The sequence below is a fragment of the Pan paniscus genome, chromosome 2, assembly GCF_029289425.2.
Source record: "Pan paniscus chromosome 2, NHGRI_mPanPan1-v2.0_pri, whole genome shotgun sequence".
NCBI classification, from domain to species: Eukaryota; Metazoa; Chordata; class Mammalia; order Primates; family Hominidae; genus Pan; species Pan paniscus.
Window position 1 is genome coordinate 170,147,991 of NC_085926.1, and position 23,136 is coordinate 170,171,126.

At 39.1% G+C, this 23,136-nt stretch overlaps 1 protein-coding gene across 8 annotated transcripts in view; it reads left to right on the forward strand.

The window, feature by feature from the left end:
* FNDC3B (fibronectin type III domain containing 3B) overlaps positions 1 to 23,136 on the forward strand; it is a 364,503-nt gene that overhangs the window by 228,661 nt on the left and 112,706 nt on the right. For all 8 annotated transcript variants that reach the window (XM_003831940.6, XM_063602600.1, XM_063602598.1 and 5 more), the window contains one exon: positions 20,810 to 20,868. In XM_003831940.6, coding sequence (XP_003831988.2) covers positions 20,810 to 20,868 — 59 coding nt within the window. The remainder of the gene's footprint in view (positions 1 to 20,809; positions 20,869 to 23,136) is intronic.

Consider the following 23,136-nt stretch of genomic DNA (forward strand, 5'->3'; position numbering starts at 1 on the left):
AAATTATCTCTAGGGTTCATTTGTAATATTGGGTAGATTACTATTTCTGTAGGTGGGAAACTACTATTTCTATAGATCAAAAATAGTTGAATATTTGAAATTTTACATGCTTCAACTTAATATTCCACACATCAATATGAAGGATAATTAATAGGTATCTATACAAAGTATATCTCTACTCTGTGTCTCAGCTGTTGGTATGCTAGAATTTGTTTTGTTTTTACTTTCAGTGTCAAAATACAGTAAAATGTTTAGGGAGAGAAAACAGTGAACATCAAAGAACTCAGGTAATGTGTCCACTGCTAGGATGTTTTTTGCAAATAGATATTAAAAATGATATTTTCGGGGGAGCAGTAGATCAATAATCTGTTTAAGGCAGGAGATACTGGATTTTATAAAGATATGAAGGAATAAAATGAGTGCCCAAGATGTTTACTTGAAATGGTGGCTAGAGTCCTATTGATTAATGCTGGTGACTGAGACTTCAACATTGAAAATAAACCATCCCCAGACAATTGGTAATTATAGGTGACAATTATGTTATTATACTTTATTTAGGTAGTAGTTTTGTTCCTGGAAAATTACTTTTATTCAAGAGAAAAATTTGAAGCCTTTGAGAACTGAATGTTTTGTGGGAACTCTTGTGTATAATTTTTCAGTTTTATTCAATTTCATAAGTCTTCAGGGAATATTTTCAGGCCTAGATTTATGGACACTGTACATAGTACCTGCTTCCAAAAGAACATTCTACCACCAGGCTTATTAGAAAGCATATTGTCTGTTTTTCTGCTGCCTTGTTGTGAGCAGATGTTCCCTCAGCATTTCTGAATTATTTTAATGCACAAGATGGGAAGAACAATAAGTTAAAAGAAAAAGATAGGAATTAATTTTTTGACTAGGTAACTGCATTTGAGTGGGGATAAATGTCAGTATTCTCAATCTTTTTTATCCCTCTGCTCAATTTGAGGTAATACCATGTGGTGACCTAGTCTGTCATCAGACCCTAAAAATTCAGTAACAAGTCTCAGTTCTGTATTAATAGGAGAATGGATTAAAAATAAATTTGTAATAAACTCTAGCACAGTCTTGCCACTTGAGCTCAGTTCCTTTGATTTGGCCCAATTTTCTTCACTGTTTTTCTTTTCATATTGTAATGACTACTGTCCACAGAGAAGGTTAACACAATGGAGGCATACTTCTGATGGGCTCTGTGTTTGTTTCCTGTGACTAACAAATCAGCACACACAAAACTGGTGCTTCTTTTTTTTCCCCCATAGAGATGGGGTCTTGCCATATTGCCTAGACTGGCCTCTAACTCCTGGGTTCACAGCATTCTGCCACCTCAGTTTCCTGAGTAGTTGGGACTATAGGCATACACCGCCATGCCTGGCAAAGCCAGTGATTTAAAACAACAGAAATTTATTCTATCACAGTTCTGGAGAGAATGTAGAGCTCAGAAGCCCAACATCATTGTTGCCCAGGTGAAATCAAGGTATTGGTAGGCCCGAGCTCCCTCCGGAGGCTCTAGGAAAAAATCTGTTCCTCGCCTCTTCCAGCCTCAGGTGGATGCTGGCACTCTTTTGCTTGTAGCCACATCACTCCAGCTTCAAGACCAGCATCTTCAAATCTCTCTGCTCTTTTCTTCCCCTCTGTTTGTGTTAAGTCTTCCTCTGTCTCTGCCTTGTAAGAATACATGTGATCTCATTTAGGTCCCATCTGGGTAACTCAGGATAATCTGCCATCTCAGAATCCTTAACCTAATCATATCTCCAAAGACTATTCCATGCAGGGTAACATTCACAACCACCACAGGCTCCTTCCAGCATCTGTGTTCTAGAAACCTGGCTGAGCCAGCCCATTTGGCTGCATCCTAGGTCTGATTGATACACCCTCACCTTCCACAACATCTACTACCTACTATCTGCTATATGCTTTTTAGTGAGCTGCAGTTAATTTCATCCAAAGGTACAATAGCAGCAGCAAGTATCTGTCTCTACTAACACAGGCCAAGAATCATTTAGCAGAGCTACCTCCTCTCTTTAGAGAAGCAGTTTACATAGGGAAATCTACACACACACTTTTTTTTTTTTTTTTGAACAGGGTCTCACTCTGTCACCCAGACTGGAGTGCAGTGGTGTGATCTTGGCTCACTGAAGCCTCAACCTCCCTGGCTCAAGCAATCCTCCCACCTCAGCCTCCCAAGTAGCTGGGACTATGGGCATATGCCACCATGCCTGGCTAATTTTTGTATTTTTTGTAGAGACAGGGTTTCACCATGTTGCCCAGGCTGGTCTTGAACTCCTGAGCTCAAAGGATCCTCCTGCCTCAGCTTCCCAAAGTGCTGGGATTACAGGTGTGAGCCACCATGCCCAGCCTATGGACAGTAAATTAAGCTAGTTTAAGCAGTTCATAAAGCTGAATGCTGTAACAACTGTGCTGGAAATAGAAGTGAGTTGTGCTGTGGACGTGCATGTGTATTCACATGTAAAATGGCGGCTGTGTATTTTCAGGGCATATTTAATAGTTAAATATCAGAATCTGTATAATTCCTTTTAAATGATGACCGGAGCTCATGGCATTTCCCAAGAAGAAGTGAAATGAACCTATCTGATTTGGAACGTATATTTTCTTTAAAAAGTAAGTAAGATTGTTTTCAGGGAGCATGAGATAAGATTTACAAAGTTTAAAAGTAATCTTTAATGAATCTTATGTCCCGTAAATGTTAAATGGCCCTCAGGGAAATTACATAAAGCTGGTACTCGTTGGATATTACACTAAATAGCTAATGTTATAATAGATTGATTACAGGTGTCTCTTCTCTGATGGCTGTCATGTAGGCAGAGTCTAATAATTAATTTAATTTTGAAGAAGATTTCTGTGGACCCTGAGGTGTCATATGCCAAGTGGGTGACAAATTCTAAAGCCCTGTTATCTGCCTTGTTCTGTTTTTAATAATTATTGCCCATTGTAATAAACTTGTATCTTAGATTTCTTTTTTCACCCTTCAGTGGGTGTTTTGCCTAAATTGAAAAGACATAGAAGATTTTAACTACATATGAAGTACTATTTTAAGTCATTTGAGATTTTTCTCTCCTCCAGAATTTTTTAATCCTGTCATACTTGGTGGAAAATAATGTATACATCAAAGTCAAGCATACTTAATTATATAGTTTAAACATCAGTGCATCATTAATTAAATGAACAAATTAGTTAAAACTCTGTATTTGCTGTGGGTTTCAAAAATTAGCTGGACAGTAATTAGAGTTACAAAGAGTTCTAAAACAAAAGTTGATGAGAATAATGAAGTTGAACTACAAAGCCCTGATTGTATAAATAGGGCAAGAAGAAAGAATACCAAGAAGTAGGGGAAAAAGTGTTTTGGCCAGACCTGAGAACTCAGCTGGATCATGTGATATCAGCCAAGATAATATGTGACAGAGAACGGCAGATACAAATACCATGACACTCTGTACATGGGAATAGAGAAATCAGGGATAAAAAATACAAGTCATGTAGATCACAGCTGTCCATGTAGCCAGGCTCAAGTTAAGGTAGTTCAGTTGTATAATCAACTTTCGTGGTATTGCTAGGACCTTAATAGAGGAGAGGCAAAGCTGAGGGGAGATCACATTATGTTACCTCTCTGGAATAGTTTCTCCAATCTTTCCATGCATTTAAAAAATTGGATCTGTCTAATTCAAGCCATTTAGTTCTACCCATGCTCATGATCCTTTGGTTTTAGCTACTTATGTGATTTTTCCATACAAATATCAGTCACTTGCAGCATATACCATGCCCTGCCAGTTCCTTTTGGAATCAATTTAAATGAGAAAAATAAACGACTTTGGGAAAAACTATTAAAGTGTGTCTGTTAAATTGTTTTACTATTTGAGAATAGTTCTGGAGTCTGAAATACATTTTCCATTTAATAGTATTTGGCTTTTTTTGTTTGTTTGTTTGAGCCATAGCATTCGTGGAAATATGTTGAAATCTTAAGTGGAGAGAATATGACTTACTGCTTTTGGTATTACTTGCTGTCTAGAACGTTACAGTCTCCACTATAGTATGTTCCTGGTCAGCAGCATTAGAAACAAGGATAACTTCAGACTACAAAGAAATGTGCATATTGTGATTCACAACTTTCTTCCTATTTTAAAATCTCCATATTTTTTTTTCTTTCCTTTCCTTTTCCTTTTTCTTTCCTTTCCTAGGCTCTCTCTCTGTCATCCAGGCTGATATGCAGTCGCATGATCATAGCTCACTGCAGCCTCAAACACTGCATCTCAAGTGATCCTCCTACCTCAGCCTCCTGAATAGCTGGGACCACAGGCATGTGCCACCATGGCTGGCTAATTAAAAATTTTTTTTTTTTTTTTTTTTTTTTTTTGTAGAGATGGTCTTGCTATGTTGCCCAGGCTGGTTTTGAACTCCTGGCCTCAAGTGATCCCCTTGTCTTGGCCTCCCAATGTACTGGGATTACACCTATGAGCTACTGCCCCCAGCCTATTCTGGATTCTTCAGATTGTAGAGCCAACTGTACTACAAATCTGTGTGGTTTTTTTGTTTGTTGTTTTGTTTTGTTTTTTGGAGAGAGGGTCTCGCTCTGTCGCCCAGGCTGGAGTGCAGTGGCACGATCTCGACTCACTGCAACCTCCACCTCTTGGGTTCAAGCAGTTATCCTGCCTCAGCCTCCCGAGTAGCTGGGACTACAGGTGCGTGCCACCATGCCTGGCTAATTTTTTTTGATATTTTTAGTAGAGACAGGGTTTCACAGTGTTAGCCAGGATGGTCTCGATCTCCTGACCTCATGATCTGCCCGCCTCAGCCTCCCAAAGTACTGGGATTACAGGCGTGAGCCACCGCACGCAGCCTAAATCTGTGCTTTTTTATAGGACATTTCATCAAATACATATTCTTAGTCACTTGAGTGGCAACTCTTCCTAGATATTAATACTGTATACAAAAAGTTAGGTCTAGAAAATGACATCAATTATTGTGAGACAAGTAACACATTTCTGTATATCCAAAACATATTTCATTAAATTTGACTCTTTTCCTAAATTTCCAATGTTATTGTAGTGCTTGTTTTGTAATATTGTGCTTGCGTGTGCACATGTGCACTTTCATAGAGCTTAAATGGGTAAAATAGAGTGTTACTCTCTTTGCTGGTCTCACTGCTTTAGCTGTTGTTCCCTTAAAATTCGTTCTCTGCACAGCAGCTGGGTGAAGTTTTTATTAAAACCCCCATGTTTTCCTTTCGAACTTAGCATACAGTGCAAACTCTACTATGGCTGCTGCCTGATGCGCCTTCTTCCAGCCCTACTCCAGTTCTCTGTGCCCTTGCCACACAGCGTACTTTCTCCAATTCTCTAACATGTGGGGCCCATTCTGCCCTAGTGCCTTTGCCCTCTGTATTCTCTCTCTTGGAAAGTTCTTTTATACTTTCTATAGTAGAATCCTCCCATTCCTTCCTGGCATAGCCCAAATGCTTCAGGGTCAGAGAGACCTTCTTGGACTACTTCATCACATCACACTTCTCTACATATTCTTCATGACACCCACCACTAGCTGACTCTATTGTGTTTGTTTGTGTACATTTTCTATATTCTCCTGCAAGAGTTCACCCTTGACTGTATTGGAAACAGATTGGAGTTGGCAGAAGATAACATGCAGAGCTCACTCAAGGGAACTTCCAGACATCTTTTATAGATAATACGAATTGCTAAATTTGCTTTTCATCTAAAAAATTTCATTTTATAAGACTTGGGTTAAAATACAGAATTCCATTGCAGTTGGAAAGAGTTACCAGATAGTTTATTATGCGTGCTTGAATGCCAGTCTTGCACAGCGTGTAGCACAGTCAGTATGAAACCCTTTTTTGAGGAACTGAAATGCCAGGTAAGAATTCTATGGTAAGCCTATTTCAGCCCCACAAATGAAGGCCTTTCCTATAAATGTGGTCTTGTATTTCCTTCCAGCCAGATGAATGCAAGAAACTGTCATCGTTGCTCTCTCCATTTTTTTTTAGTAAGAATGAGCCTCTTTAGGTGTTTGTAGAGTTATTTTGGCAGTCTAGTATTATTTCCGCTATCATTAGCTTTTACCCTTAGGTAGAACCTGGACTTTGTGTTTTCACCTATCCAATTTTCATTACATTTCATGTAATTCATAGAAATTAAAATTTCACTCAGATACTCTTGACTGCGTAGCAACAGACCTATTTTGGAGTATTAAAACAAGGTTTTAATATAGAAACTGTTTCAACCTTTTGTTTTAAACTATTGATTTCCTACATAGTTTGGGGATTTTTTTAGATACCAGCTCTCTTCAGTAGTTCCGATTTCTTAGGACTTTTATAAAAACATCTTGAAAAAATGGTATAATAACTTTAATATTACTCAGCACATTTTTTGTTGTTGTTGTTCAGAATAGTTTACGTGCTCTTATTCTGATGAAAAAGAAGATGAAAACATTCTTTTCTAATTGTTGGGAAATGTTGTGGAACCTGACTTTTTGACCACTTTTGCCAATGCTAGGGCCTGTTGACCTACTCATTCCCACTTGGCTCTGCCAGCTGGGGCTGCCTTAACTGGTCTCCATGCTCCTATGAGAGAGTTCTTAGGTAAACGTCAAGTCTGCATCAGAAAGCCAGGCAGACATGGAGAGCCATCTTTCTCCAAATGTTCAGTGCAAGACAGAGCAACAGGCTCTGCTTCGAGAATTATTGCTGGAGACACCATCCACGCATGCAAGCATTCTGTACCAGGTAGTACACTGACAATTTGGAACAAGGATAGACACTGCCATCTTGGTTCAGAAGGCCTCCTAATAATGGCATTCTAGAAGAGAAAACCTGGATTATGTAGCCTAAGATATGGTCTTGTTCTGGTAGAACACGTGTGAATAGGAAACACATCGTAGCCCTTGCTGATACTGTCACTAGGGTCTAGATCACCATTGGGCTTAAGCAGAGATGGGTAATTTTTGCTTTTTCTTAATATTCGAGCAGTCTAAACTAAAAATATGGAGATATTATAAACCTGTGTTTGCCTGAAAACAAGATTGTCACCAATCTCAAAAGTCAGAAATAAATCATTCTTTCTCATACTCTGTATAATAGCTATAAGAGAGCGGGGACTGGAAAGGTATTTTGGAGTTTAAAAGTAGTAAAACACAGAACCATGAGTCCTGCTTGCAACTTTAATAAAATTTGGGTATTGTCTGAGTAGAACACCTTTTCTGTTCCTGGGTTAGGCTATAAGGACCTCCCATTATGAAACCAAGCCAGAAACTGCCCTAAGATTAAATACCTTAAGGAAAAGTAACCTTTGTGGCAGTGGGGAACAGTCACAGCTCTGAGACCCCATCTCTGGTCAGTGACCAGAGATATCTGAGAGCTGATGGGCTGTAGTGGGGAGAAGGACTGGCTGCTACAAGAAATAAACCTTATTTCAGACCCAACTGGAAATGATCTTACTTAATATGTTGCTTTTTACATGTTTTAGGGAATTTTTAGATTCACATTTCAGGAGACTATTCTGTATTTGAGCCTTTGGGTTTTGCTGAAGAGCATAGAACCCTAAAAACCTAATATGATGATCTTAGAACTTCCTTAATTTCTTTCTTTCCACTCTTAGTCTCTTTTCTTATTTCCTTTCACTGCTCTGAAAATTAACACCTGCTAGGGAAATCAACTTTAGGCTGCTTTCATTGGAAGCCAGTGTCTAAAAATCAATCCTGGCAACTAGTGTAAAATGAAATTTGGAAGACGTCTTGATTCTCATGGACTTGTGCAAGCTGAAGTTATTAAAGAGGATTAGGGACCACAGCTGGTGAGCAGATGGAATGCTTATAATTTCACAATCTTAGGTAGCTGTAAACTCAAATCTGCACAAAACTTCTTTGCTTTTTCTCTAGTTTATTTCACTTTATCTTCCTGGACTGTAACTCTGGGCAAGTACGATCGTTTAATTGTTGGAGATGATGAGCCTTAATAGGTTCCTCATTTAGATGGCATCATTTAAAATTCTAGTCGTACAATTTCATACTCAGAATTTCATTTCAGAAACCAACTATTTAATAATGGACTTATTAACAGCACAATAAGTAGGAAATGGTTTTACCTTTTGTTCAAAATGTAGGAATATATTTTAAATTTGAACAATGAAGACTGGTTCACAGTAATTGCAACTAGACAATGTAACTACTTGCATCTTAAAGAAATGCTTGATTCCATCATTTTCTGCAGCTTTTTCTGTGTTCATTTCTACTAGAAATTCCTGTGTCATAGAAAAAAAGTCCCCTAAAGCCACCTTCTTCATTGGCTCTGCTACCTAATCACAGGCTCCCTGCTCCCTATATATTTCCCGCACCCATGACTACTTCTCTGTTCATTCTATCTGATCATAATATAGGGGCCTTATACATGCACAGAGCAACTGTTTGCCCCCTCAGAAACATAAGCCTAGACCACATTTTCTGGGTAGATTAGTATTTTCTCCACAAAGGAAGGTGTTTGTGAGACTTTCATCCAGTGGCTGCTAGGAAGGTCAAATTAGGAACTTTATTCTACAGATACAAAGACATTAACTTACACTTTATGTTAGTGGTTGTTACTTTATTTAACAATGGAATTAGTGTCCACTCTACAGTTTAGCACCTCTTTATCCTTACTGAAAGACTTTAGAGAAATGGCTGCTAAGGTGGAGTTTCTTCAAATACAGAAAAACATCTGGAGCCGTAAATAAGTTGAGCAGCCTGGATACATTCTGTACTAGCTGGTTGGGAAGAAAACAACACAGGGATATTTCAGGTGGTGCCGCCCAACAAACAGCTGTAGTTTATGGTCTGAGATAGTCTCTGTTCTTTTGGAACCGGTGTGTGCTTCTTCTCTAAAGCCACAGTCAGCAGCAAAAAATACTATAACATGTCTTTTGGAAGCAATTACTGCATGATCCTCAGTGTTCTAGCCTCAGAACATCCTGAGTGTTCCATTTCTATACGTGCGGGAGAAGAGGATATATTACCGATGCTTTGGCATGAAGTAATCTGGAGAATTATTATAGGATATGGTCTTTCTTGACCAGCTTTTGAAATGACTTTCAGTAGCTTCTCTTTGGATTTCCAAACTGACCTTCTGTAATTGGATGTGGCCTCTTACAGAAGCAGTAGTATAAACATGTTTAAACTTCGAATGTAATTATTTTATCCTGAACCAAGTAGTCTAGCAGTCTCTTCCAGCGGATAGATTTGTTTATCTTAAGTAGAGTTGATCTCCCCGCCTTACCCTTGTTACCTTTGGACACAGGAGATGGCGGGAGAAGAGGTTTTGGATGGCCCTCAAGAAGAAGTAGACTTGGACCGAAAATCAGAAGACAAGAAGACCTGAGGATTTGATACTGGGTTCTTTTAGATTTTCCTGTGCGATCTTGACCAGATTCACAAAATCTCTGATTTGCTGAATCTATATCTAGTAAATGGGTATAATAATATCTAATATGTATTTGCATATGTTTGGTATATGTATTGGTATGCGATGACTGACATAACAAAGTAGCACAAACTAGGTAGCTTACACAACACAATTTTATCTTCTCACAGCTCTAGATGCTAGAAGTCAGACTGCAGTGTTGGCAGGGTTGGTCCTTCAGGGCCATGAGGGAAGGATCTATTCTAGGCCTCTGTCTTTGACTTGTACATGGCCATTTTCTCCCTCTGTCTTCACATCATCTTCCCTGTGTGTGTGTCTGCATCCGAATTTCCTCCTCTTCTAAGGACACCTGTCATATTAAATTAGGGCCCACCCTAATGAGCTCTTTTTAACTTAATTACCTCTTTAAAGGCCCTATCTCCAAATACAGTCAAATTCTGAGGCACTGGGGGGCCAATCCAGATTTTTTTGGTCATCCATTTTTTTTCTTTTCTGTTGTCTTATCTATTATATTTTCCTCTTGTGTGTTTTTATTTCTCACCCAGATTAGTCCATGACCTAAATGGCCGCTTTTGCTCACAACTGCCCCTCGGGCTCAATAAGCTCACTGTTGTCTAGGGTTTATACAGCTCAGCTGTTAGGAGTTGGAGATCAGATGAATGTGGTTTATCTTCTGTAGAGTGAAATATGGCTACTAAGTGGTGCCATTACAGAGCCAATTTGGGGTGTAAATCTAGTATTTCAGCTCTTGGACTTTTTAAACTGCATCTTTAAATAGAACACTAGTTTCATTCTGAAGGGGGGAAATACACATGCAGAAGACATTAAGGCCTATGATGAATGTCATGTTTTGAACAACAAGGGCAGCTCATTTGGACAACAGAAATCCATCTGCAGGGCTTAAGAGAATCCTTTATTTTATACAGAAACCGAATAAGTTCCAAATAATATAAATGTTATTAAAGACTTAGAATGAGATAGCAATAGTGCATAGCTTTGGCCTAGAGTAGGTGGGCTTGAAAACAATTCAGGACTTCTTTTACATTGACCCTGGATTTGTGGATGTCTGTTCTATCATAATATGTTTTAGAGAATAAAATGGAAAAGCTTGTAATACCAGAGAGCTTCTATTCCTCAGAGTGGTTGCAATTCTGGAGAACAACCTCTTGCAAGTAGCATTTTCCGTATAGACATTTCTTGCCTGCTGGCCCAATCTTAACTTTTCATTTTAGTTCATTTCTCAGTTCAGTGCATTTTTCTTTTCTGGACTAGGGCAGATGGTGCTGTCACTTTTGATTATCTGGTTTTTTTTTTTAAAGGGAAATGTTGATTAGGAAGAGCAAGAAATGAAATACCACCAGATTAAATTGAGAGCAGAAATTATACAATCCCAAAAGAGGCAAATCTGTTCTATGTTTTTCTGCTTAGTTTACTATGGTTTATGTTTGACTTTCTAGATTTCAAGTTTGATATATTTTAAAAGATCATTTTAAGATAGCTTTTGGGTTATGAGTTTGCTTTGTTTCTGCTTTCTGGAAGATATAGAAGATAGAAATGTTTAGATGGTTTTCTTTTTCTAGTCACATTTAAGTAAGAAGATCCTTGGGTAAGAATAGCTTTTAACAAATCCAAAATGTTTGGATAATTTCTACTTTATGCCACTGAAATCTCTCACTTGCAGTCTAGTGGCACTTTGTGTTTTGTTACTGTTTGGCCATCTAATCTTAAATTAGAATATTTAACAGGTGTTCCAAACCAGAAGTCACAAGGAAGTGGACAAAGGGGCCCAGAAGACAGCTTGAAGAGCCTCCTGCTGGCTACATTTAGGGCAAATTTAGTGTCCAAAAAATAATGATGGTGGTGGAGTGTAGCAGATTTTAACACATTGAATTAAAATAAAAAGAATCTGGGTTCAAGATACTTTGAAAAGTGGGAGAGAGAACTAATAAACATAGAAGGAATGACAGAATTAGAAAAATCACCATCTGGAAACTACCTGTAATATAATGATACATGCTAGAGATCATCAGTATTTACTATAACTGTCAGGTAAAAGGGGATAACGTGCTTTGACAACGGAGAAAGGTTCTACACACAATACCTTAAGCAAGTGACCAAACTGAGCATCACCTAATAGTTCAAACAGCAGTGTGCATGTTCTCATGTCATACGATGGGAAGTATATCTGTAAACAATTCTTCCCCAAAATTCTTAGCCTGTATCTAATTATGAGGAAATAGCATCACACTATAGATAGTGATATATTCTATAAGAAAACTGGCCTGACTGCTCCAAAAATGTCAACTTTATAAAAAGTATAAGGGATTTCTGTTCTAGATTAAGAGAGACTAGTAAAAACCTGACAACTAATGCATACTTGGTCCTCGATTGGATCCTGAATTAGGAGAAAAAAAATTAAAGATGTTATTGGAACAATTGACAAAATTTAACATGGATTTTAATTTCAAATTTATTCTATTAATGTTAAATCTGATTGTAGTAATGTGTTTGTGTTTATGTAGGAGAAGCTCCTTGTTCTCAGGAAAGAAATGCTGAAGTTTTGGGGGTGAAGTGTCATGAGATCAATAACTTTCTTTCAAATGGTTGTGAAAAAACGTGTGTGTGTGTGTGTATATAAGTAGAGATCAAATATGAGCATGCAAATGTAGCAAAATGTTAATAAGTTGACCAATCTAGGTGTTTTTCTATAGCAATCTAGGTGTTTTGCTATAATTATAGCAGCCTGAGCTATAATTGGGTGGCTTAAGCAACAAACATTTGTTTCTTACAGTTCTGAAGGCTGGGAAGTCCAAGATCAGGGTGCCAGCATATTTGGTGTCTGGTGAGGTCTGTCTTCCTGATTTATAGATGGCACGTTTGTGCCATGTCCTTGTGTGGCTGAGAGAAGAAAGCGAGCTCTCTCAGTACCCTTATAAGGACATCAGTCCCATTTATGAGGGCTTTATCATCATGACCTCATCTCATTCTAATTACCTTCTGATACCATCACTTTAGTGCGTAGGGTTTTAAGATACACGAATTTTGGGAGGGCACCAAACATTTAGTCCCTAACAGTGTTCATAGTACTGCTCCAGCTTTTCTATAGATTATTATATATATATATATATAATATGTATTTTTTACAAATCGAGCAATTTCACATAAAATTTTGCATTTCTAGATTCTCTAGAAAAGTGGGAGTGTCTGCCTTACACCCATGATACACCAAGAATAACTGATTGGCTGCATAGCAGCTGCCCCCCTCAGATAGGGTGAGGTTTTTTTCCGTTTTCCACAGTCCTTACCCTTCCCTTTTGTTTTATATACCCACTTTCTCTACTCATTGATATTACCTGCCTAGTGGCTATAGGCATTTTAGTATGTACCCACACATGTAACCCTTGCTGATTTCTTGGGGTGGTAGTAGGTTGTGTCGTGGATGGTAATGACTTTTTCATATGCTGGAACTCTTGAGCCCTCTGAATTTGATACCCATATCAGCTGATGAGCTTCACTTGGCTCCTTGGCCACAGGCTGAGTATCTAGCCTTATTCCCAAATAATTCAGTCATCTGAGACATAATTAAGAAAATGTGGATGTAAACACTGTTCAAAACTTGCTGGATAGGAGATATACATATTAAAATTATCTTTCAGATGCAACATATTAAAAATTGTACTCTGGATTCTGCCTGTCATTTGGCACAGTCTTGCAAAAAGTATTGTATAAGCTGCTTGAAAAAATGTAATATGGCATGCCAAGTCCTAATGAAAAAACATTTTGTGGAAACGTTTGTAGACTCCCATGCAAAAAGTAGTGTATGAACTTTAATTACCTTTGTAAGTTGTTCTATCCTGTGTTTAAGTGACTACTTTCCTGTTACATACCCAGGGAGGGTACCAGCTCTTGCTGGATAATCATGGTCTTGAGCCTTCCCCCAAAACACAAGAGCTGTATCTGGCAGAGGTTAGGGTTCAGCTAGCAGTGAACAGTTCAAACATACAGGGAAGAAGAGGAAAGGACTGATGCTAGAGTTAATCTTGCCAAGCAAACATATCTACCTAATACTTAATCTGTTTTTGTGGGTTTGCATCCCTGTACAATTTGATGTTCTTAAAAACACTAGCAGCCTTTGGCCGGGTGTGGTGGCTCACGCCTGTAATCCCAGCACTTTGGGAGGCCGAGATGGGTGGATCACTTGAGGTCAGGAGTTTGAGACCAGCCTGGCCAACATGGTGAAACCCCGTCTCTACTAAAAATACAAAAATTAGCCAGGCATAGTGGCGCACACTTGTAATCCCAGCTACTCAGGGGGCTGAGGCAGAAAAATCGCTTGAACCCAGGAGGCAGAGGTTGCAGAAAGCCGAGATCGTACCACTGCACTCCAGCCTGGGCAACAGAGTGAGACTCTGTCTCAAAAACAAAACAAAACGAAAAAACACTAGCAGCTTTTGTCCAGTTCCATGCATATACATGATTTTTACATTGTGAAATGAACACAAAGATTTTTCTTAGGGAATCTGACAGAAATGAGCATAGAATCTTACTAGTATTTCAGTTCATTGAAGACCTAGACCTGGCACTCCATGTTGCCTCTCTTATTACCCAAGGTGTTACACAGCATTTGCCTGAAGGAGCCCATTTGCCTGTGAGGGGGTTAATGTGAATGTTCCCTGTAGGGCTTGACTCAAATCACAGGCCTGGGGAGTGGGGGGCGGGGGGTGGGGAAATCATCCTGTCCAGTGAATTCCAGAAATAGCAACAAAAGCTCAGAGGAAATTAGCCCCTGTTGTCCCATTGACATTCTCTGGCCATCTCTCCTGTCCAGCTGGGCACACTGCTTGGAAAAGAAATTCATTTGTGTTTCTCTCCTTTCTCTTAAGGTTCCAGAACCTGTTTGGAACCTAGGCCGCTCTTGAAAATATTTTCCTGGAATGGAAAGCAACTGCATGCAACATATGTTTACCTGCCTGCTGCTTTCTTTTTCGGTGTTGAGAGTCTGGTATTCCCTTGGCTACCTTTCAGGATTTCAAATAGAGTAACCACTTCACCAGCGAAATGGCTAGCAAGATGTTTATCTTTGTATTTTTAGCATCAGGATGATTGCTATCTCAAGATATTTCTGGAATAGTTGTTTTTGGAGATTAACTGCATTGTCCTTATGCAAGTTTATTCTTCGTGTTGTGATTTTACTCATCTTTAATATTTGTATTTAAAACCACTAACTGTGGATCATAGTCACTAAATGGAGAGTCTTAGATAATTAATTCTTCTTTTGTATGCACTTATTGATTCCTCTTTTTTTCCCAGCATAAGTAATATTTCAAAATTGAAGATGGCCAATATTCTTTTTCTGAGTAGAAAAGCAATTCAACACATATTCGTTGTTGTTGTTGTTGTTGTTGTTGTTTGTTTGGGGACAAGTCTCCCTCTGTTGCATAGGCTGGAGTGCAGTGGCGCCATCTCAGCTCACTGCAGGCTTCAACTCCTCGGGTTCTAGCGATCCTCCCACCTCAGCCTCCCAAGTAGTCGGGACTACAGGCATGTGCCACCAAGCCCAGCTAATTTTTGTATTTTTCGTAGAGATGGGGTCTTACTATGTTGCTTAGGCTGGTCTTGAACTCCTGGGCTCAAGCTTTCTGCCCGCCTTGGCCTCCCAAAGTGCTGGGATTACCAGCATAAACTACCACGTCCAGCCATCAACACACATTCTTAATATTGTTTTCTTTTGTCCCCATTCATGCTTATCAGCATTAGTAGGCATTGACTAGGTATCTAGCTTGTCCTTATTATTGAGTAGTCACATTTTTCGTTTTCACCTAAAATTATTTATTTCTGTTTCTTTTTTGTTTGTTTTTATATTGATTGTTTACTGTTGGCTTTAGGCTTCTTATCTCCAAAATGAGCATGATCAGAAGCCACACATTTTCCATGCCCCTAGTTCATTATACATGATTTGTTAAAGAGAATAGCTATGTCAGCTCCTTGGCAGATCTGAGAAAGCATATGATGTTATGACAGGGATATCTACAAATGAGCCTTGTGGATAAGAACTAGACAGAAGGTTTAGAGAGAAATACTGTTGATGTCATCCCATTGGAATGATAGAGCTGTTACAACCAGAAATACATTCTATAGCTAGTAGCTAAGTGTGTAGCTCTATTTCTTTTCTAAGAAGGAAAAAATGTGAAATAAACCAAAGAAGTAAAGTATGTTTATAAAGGAGGATATTTTAATTAGTTTAGGTCTTAACAGTTATTCAAACAGTCTGAACTTAGGTTTCTTTTTGGAGCAAACATGAAAACCATTATTTATGGAAAATTTAAATTTCACATGACACATCTTCCCTCTATGTGTGTGGGTTTTTTCTTTCTTTCTTTTTTTTGAAAAAAACTATTTGCTTTGCTTGTGTGTTTTTATTTCAACCTTCCCTTTACTAAAAATGCTTTATTTCCTTGGTGTAGGAGATTTGTTTTTAGGGAAAAGAAAGACTTGTGTCTCTAAGCTGAGCCCCCTTTTCCTTTTTTAGCATTTCCAGATAGGCTGGTTCTCAGCTGACCATGTTTGAATTAGAGGCGCCCAACTTAGCTCCTTTTCAAAAACTTTCCTACCATTAAATGTGCCTATATCTGCAAAACAAAATGCCCCTTCTCTGTGTGAAACACTATCCAAGAGTGCCTTATTATTATTATTATTTATTTATTTATTTATTTATTTATATTTTGAGACGGAGTCTTGCTCTGTTGCCCAGGCTGGAGTGCAGTGGCACGATCTCAGCTCACTGCAACCCCCACCTCCTGGGTTCAAGCGATCTCCTGCCTAAGCCTCCTGAGTAGTTGGGATTGCAGGTGTGCACCACCACGCCCGGCTAATGCCATTCAACTGCTAAGAAGGCAGCAATGTAGAAAATGGTTTTCATGTTCATTTACCCCAGCCGTGGTCACCAGCAAGGTTGAATCAGGTGGAAAATGGTTTCGATCTGTTTACTTACCTTGTGGCTGCTTCAATGTAAGGAATAGGAAATATAGAGTTTGCTTACATGATTTTGTCTAATTTATTTACTGCACACCAGAAGGTGGAAAATAGCCCCTGAGAATGAAGAATAAGGAACTTGTCCTCTGACCTTGCACCAGAACCTTGCATTTGTGTACTTCTGGGGCAATCTCTTGTTTAGTTGGCTCACACCAAGTACCAAGTTCTTAATAGGGGAAGAAACAAAAACAAGACAGAGTTTTCAGCTTGAATAAAAGAAGCTATCCTAAAGGCAAATCAGCAGAATTTTTTTGTTTTGTTTGCTTATTTTTGTGAGGGGATCAGTTATTCTTCTTTCCTTCACAATATGGGAGGTGTGTGCATGAGAGAGACAAGAGAAAAAAAACAAAAAAAAAGAAAGCATGCCACCAAACAATAGCTTCATCCAAACTCTGACATACACTCTTTGTACAGCTGGGCTCTGAAACTGTTTTATGGAAAGAGTGGTCATTCAGTGTACTTCGAGGCACGCTTAGATCATGCTTAGGGTGAGATGGGCCAAGGGCTTAGTTAACTCGCTTATTTAGGTCGTAGAGATGTGAATTTTGACATTTTCATACTAGACTGTTAGCTTTCGTACAAGAGTTGATTGTTTATGTGGGAAGTAACTGTCACTTTAAAACAAATTTTATTTTTACTCTTGTTTGGTGCAAATTGTGTCCCTGGGTTTTATTTACCTTTTCCTTCTTAGTCTGTGGCAGCACGAATGGAAAAGCATTACATTAAATAAATGTAATATAAGTGCATTTTTCTCTCTTTTTTCCCATATTTACAATTAGAAGCTTGAAAGAAGACAGAATTCCATCTGGCCTTGGTACCACGTTTCTCCTAATATGAGGGGCTAGTGACCAGACACGATAGGGCAGTGATTGCTTTGTCACTGCCTTCCCTCCCCATGCCCTGCCATTTTTATTTTTGATCTTCTCAGAATCCTTTGTTTATTTGGCCCCATTCGAGGCCCACTTTTTAAATTCTTCCTTTTTTCATATACATTCCCAGCAGATAGGTGGCCTTTGCTCTATTCATTTGACAACCTTTTCTAAGTTAAAAGCAAATAAGAAAACCAACATAAACCTTCCCATAGGACTGAGCAGGTCTCCTCTGCTGCCTTCTCTTTCTCCCATCCACCTCAAGGCCAACACCCCACCAGTATCAACCCCATGTTTTCTTTCTCAGTGTCCTCTCCCTCAGGATCCCTAGATCTCTATTAACTCTTCATGATACAGTCAAAGGTTATACTTGCTTTGGGACCATGTATTAGACTTGCAGCCCTAGAGAAATCACATCTACTCTCTGAGCCTCAGTTTCCTCATTTGTTCCTTATATTCCTTCCTCAGTCAACAAAGACACCTATGGGTGGTGTGCCCAGCACCGGAGGTGAGAACCATGATGAGCTAAGTAAGCATAAGTTCCTATCCACCACTGTGAAATGGAGCAGAGAATGTCCATCATGCAGGGGATATTGTAAAAATTAGCAAGGTGATGATGCATAGATGAGCACGTATGTAGGTGCTCAGGAAATGTCAGTTTTCGTGATTGTAATCAAAGGCAAACAGACAAGGCAAGTCCTGACCTCTCTTTGGAAGTTGTTTTTATCTCAGGAGGACCTTTCCCTTGTATTTCTGGCTTTTACCTGAAACTCATTTTTTTGGACTTTGGACAGATTTTTTTTTATTATTCCTTTTAATCTAGCCTCTTTCTTTATTTTTTCTTTTTTTCTCTTAAAAGCATAACCATTTCTTCTGTCATGTGTATTTGAAAGCAAGGTGGGAGGGGGCTTTCCAGTTTTTGTGGGACAAAGCATCCTGTTTTAACTCTGTTCTTTTGTAGTGTATTTCTAGTGCATAGTCCTGAGGATGTTTTATTTGCAGATCCCTTTAATTCTTCCCTTCCTTGTGTGTTGAGTAGGTGATCATCCCTGTTCTAAACTTTTATTACTCCAAAGATAGGGTCTGACTTGTTGCCTTTCTAAGATAATCTAAATGCCTTCTTCATAGCAAGAGGAAACAGTTACCTCCTTCAGCTGGTTGTTTGAACATAGCTGTGTGAGTGTTTGAAACCATAGGGTCCTTCAAATTCTACAATAACCAGAAATTGAGAACATTTTCTTTAACAACTGAACCAGTTCATTTATTGTGACTATGCTTATGTTTTGTTTTGATTTTTTTCTAACCGACAGTTATCTGTTGAGATTATATAATATTTATAGTTTACTTAGCAGGGGCTTCCAGAAAATGTGAGGGTATGTCAACTTTTGATTTATGGATACAGTTTATACCTTAACATGAATACATAGTTATAAATGAGCTTGTGACATTGGGTCTTTTGAATATGGATTTTCTTTTAAAAGGCTACAGTTTTCAAAACCATGATATTACCACCAGCCCATTTGTTTTTCTCACCAGACTAAAGGTAGCACGTCCTACTAAACAGAACGCAACAGGAAAAAAAATAAGGAACAAGTCCTTTTAAAATTTGGAGTGGTGCCAACTAAAAGTTTTTGTTATTTTTAATATAGACTTTGTTCATTTATTTAGTCAAGAAGCGTCTGTTGAGCTTTGCACATGTAGGGCCTGTGCTGGGTGCTGCGGGTAAATGGTGATTTTGTCCTAGGGCAGGGGTCATTGAACTATATAGCCTCCCTGTCGCCTGCTTTTGTATGGCCCACAAACTAAGAGGTTGTTAAAGTTTTAATGCGTTATGAAAACGAACAAAAAACAAAATATGCAAGAGACCTATGTGTGGCTCACAAAGTTTAAAATATTTATTTGATTCTTTAGGAAAAAATTTGCCTACTCCGGACCCTGTGGTGTCTCTGTCTTCTTCAATCTTATGTTTGTTAGTAAGAAAGACCAGAAGTAAGCAAGGGAACAAATAAGCAAGATAATTCTTTTCAGATTTTGATAATTGATAAGGAAATAGCATGCAAGAGTGACAGAAATGAGGCTGGTGTCAGGTGTAGCAGTTAAGGGGATTTTTTGAAAAGATGACTTTAAGATTAAACCTGAACAATAAGGACAAACAGGTCTGTGCAGAGCTGGGCGTATTAACCCATCTCTCACTCCTTAGGTCCACATCCCCCTTCCCCTCCAAGTGCCTGCTTGTTACACACAGAGCTCAGCTAAATGCTGGTTCCTGGAAGACTATCTCGAATGCCCTCTTTTGGGTTACCTTTACTACAGCACCCATCACAAGGCACTGTAATTGCCTATTTGGTTTCATTCTTCCCACCTCCCTCCACTAGACTTGAAATATCTTGGGGGCAGGGACATATGTCTTAGTGATCATATCTCGCTAGCATTTAGCTCATAAACTAGGTTAAATGGAGTCTACTCTAAACTCAAAATTAGATTCCATCAAGCCCACTGTGAAAATCAAGAAGATCCTCTAACAAGTTGCAGATTCTTAAGTTCTATCACTTATCTTTTTTTGTACACATCCTTCCCGCCTCGTACTCTCTTCTCCAAGCACTATTCTTTCATTTCTAAAACCTAATTATTGCCCCACCCCCAAAACATGCCCATTTCCCTCGTGTTATTAAAAGGCACCGTCATCCATCCAGTTGAGCAAACCAAAAACTAGGAATTATCCTTGGTGTGTCACGTTTCCTCACCCTTACCCATCACATCCAGTCCTTCAGCACCCACACCTCCTCAACTAGTCCTGTCTCACTGTCTCTACTCAGCTCTAGCCCAGGCCGGCTCTAGCCTTTCCTTTGCCTGGGCCACTGCAGCAATCCACTGACTGGTCTTTCTGCTCCCTTGCTTACCTTCCAAATATCCGTTGTTCACACAGAAGACAAACACATCTTTTCAAGCTCAAAAGAAGATCATATCTGTCCCTTTTCTTAGACACCCCAGTGGCTGCCCGTCGAACGTAAACACGTGAACTTAAGTAAACAAGTAAAAACAAGTAAATAAACAAGTAAAAATACAGCTCAAAGATTTGAGCTCACAGCCCTGAATGGAATAACCATTGTCTCTTCAACCACATCTTATTACTCTCAGTTTCCAGGTACATTGGTCCCTCCACTTGCCCTTCTTAGGACCCTTTATTCTCTGTTGCCTGTTAAATTATTAAATGTTAAATGGAACCCCGTGTTAATCTCCTTAACATCGCGAACACTTAAAACTATACAGTGACAAGTCAGTGAACCATAGTGAAACTCCATTCCCCAATGACACCTTCATTCCTGATTTTCCTGGTAACATTTGTAATATCAAAAATTCATGATAACAGGCAACTGATTTAATGATAACTCCAGTCAAAAGGCCTTGGGGAAGGAACTTGACAACCTTACTGCCTTCTAATGGTATTGTTTTTCCTTTTTTCTTTTTCGCAATGCAGAATATGAGTTGGAAGTAAAGAGGGTGCAAGACATTCTTTCGGGAATAGAGAAACCACAGGTATGTCTTCTGGATTTCTCAGCATAAATGACACTTTTTAAAGTATTTCAAATGTGCTTTTTTTTTTTTTTCCACCACACAGTAGGTAAGGAAAAGGGCTCCTTCCCTTTGCAGATTACTCATCAACTATGAAATAGTGTTCGGTTCAGTTATTAATGGACCATGAGACATAGAACAGTAGCCTTCTGTGTGTAGTCATAATCTACTGAAATGTCTTCTTTATTTAGGTATTCTGAATGCAATTAGATATTCTTTCCAAAGATTCTTTTTTTTCTCTCTCTCTTTTCAGTCTACAGTTTTCTTTTGGTAGTTTTTTTTTTTTTTTAACCATATAAATGTAGTAATAATTTTTGAAAACCTCAGTAATCCCAAGTATTTTTCCAAGTAAACTTCAAAAAGATATTTAAATATTAGCTGTGAAAAATAAGTCCAGAACATTGGGTGCAATGGCAAGACAAAAAAATGGTCAAAGTGGTGAGGTTTTGATTTTGCCAGGTGCTTTGAAATTCAAGTGAAAAACTCAGAATGTTGATTCAGCCTTTCATCTGAGATTAGAGAGCCAGAGTTCTTTGGAGTATTTTCTAGCTGAATTGGAAAACCTTGATTCTGCATCTGTTTCAAATACTGAGGCTTTTTAACAGAAGAGTCCAAACATGCCTCAGGGTACATAGTTGAATTTGACAACCTAAAAGCTTGAGGTGTGTTGAAGGACAGGCATAATAAGGCACTTGTAGAGGAGTGGGGTGTTGCCTTTGGGAGGGGTGCAGGGAGTCTGTACTTACTGTGGTGAGGAGCAGGCTGCCACTGGGGGTTTTTGAGCAAAGAAGTTATGTAATCAGGGCTGCATTTTCAGAATGATCAAACAGTTGGCAGATGAGTTGGAGTGAGAAGAAGATAGATGCAGGGAAGAGCAGTGTTAGAATCTGCTACTGTAGTCCTGGTGAAAGGCTATGGGAGTCAAAATTATGGTGGTGACATCTGTGTGGCAGGCAGCAGGGGACAGATACTAGAGCCATTCCAGAGATAGAATACGGCATTATAACCTGTTAGAATAGATATCAAATGTCAAGGATAACTGGGCTTTCGGGTTTGGATGCCTCCTCTCAGGAATTGCTTCCTCTAAGACACCTTCCTGATTGCTGTCCATGCCCATCAAGTGGGAGGCTCTACCCCCAGCTTTGCTGTGCCCTTCATGGACTTCTGCTACTGTATTTAATATATTGTACTGCATCTACTTGTTTCTGTGTCTTGCCCGGTCTGTGGTTTCTCTAGGACAGGTTCACAGCTTTGTCCTTTTTGTATCTTCAGTGCCATTCTTGGACATGCTGAGTTTGTTTCACTGTCAGGGACTCTGGAAAGATAGATACAGCGGGTGGTCGCAAATGTCTGGTAGGCCGATGCTGAGGAGTGAGGAGGAACAAGATACAAGACAAGGAGATCACATGCATAGCAATGATACTTCATGTTGTAGGATTGGATGATAGCTTTGCAGACAGGGGGTGCAGTATAAGGGAGAGATCGGAAAAGGTGTGAGGGCAGAATCATGGAAAAAGCTTATGTTTGTAGCGTAGTAGAAAGAAGAAAAATCTGTAAGGAAAACAGAGGAGTCAGAGAGAGAGGGCAGAGCAGCGGGTTCACTCATGGCCCCAAATGTAGTTTCAGAACTCCGTAGTCGCTTCTTAATCATGTTTATGCACACAGTGCTTTTCCTCAGATATTCCTAGTCACTGCTCTGCTGAAGAAGTGACAGAATCTCTGTTTCTTGTGGGTGAGATGGCTCTAGCAAGATAAAAGCCATATTTAGATTCATTGGTCCTTTTTCTTGATGCAGTATTTCTTAGGCATTTAATCTTTTGAGGTTTTAGGGCAGGGTAATAGGCTTTTTGTAAGTAGCTGTGTTGTAAAATATAATAGGGTAAGAGCGTCATCTGAGAACTTTTGTCTGTATCATTTGGAAACAAGCATTGCTTGGCTACAGAAGCACACAGATGTTAGCTCTATCCATGACAGTCTGGCCAGGCCGTTCTGTACCCATCGCAGAGAATTGGCTTCTCAGAGCCTAGTGCCTTTAGGCCCCTGAATCATGTAGATAACTCCCCTTGTTTTCATTTGGTGCTCACTTAGTAGCCTTTTGAGAATTTGACTTCCTTGTTGCCAATAGAGAGAAAGTATGTGAGGCAGGTTGACAGTGCTATCTAATCTACCAGATACTTCTGTTTCTCATTATGAATCAATTAACTGGCAGTCTGATTGTATATATCTGATTCC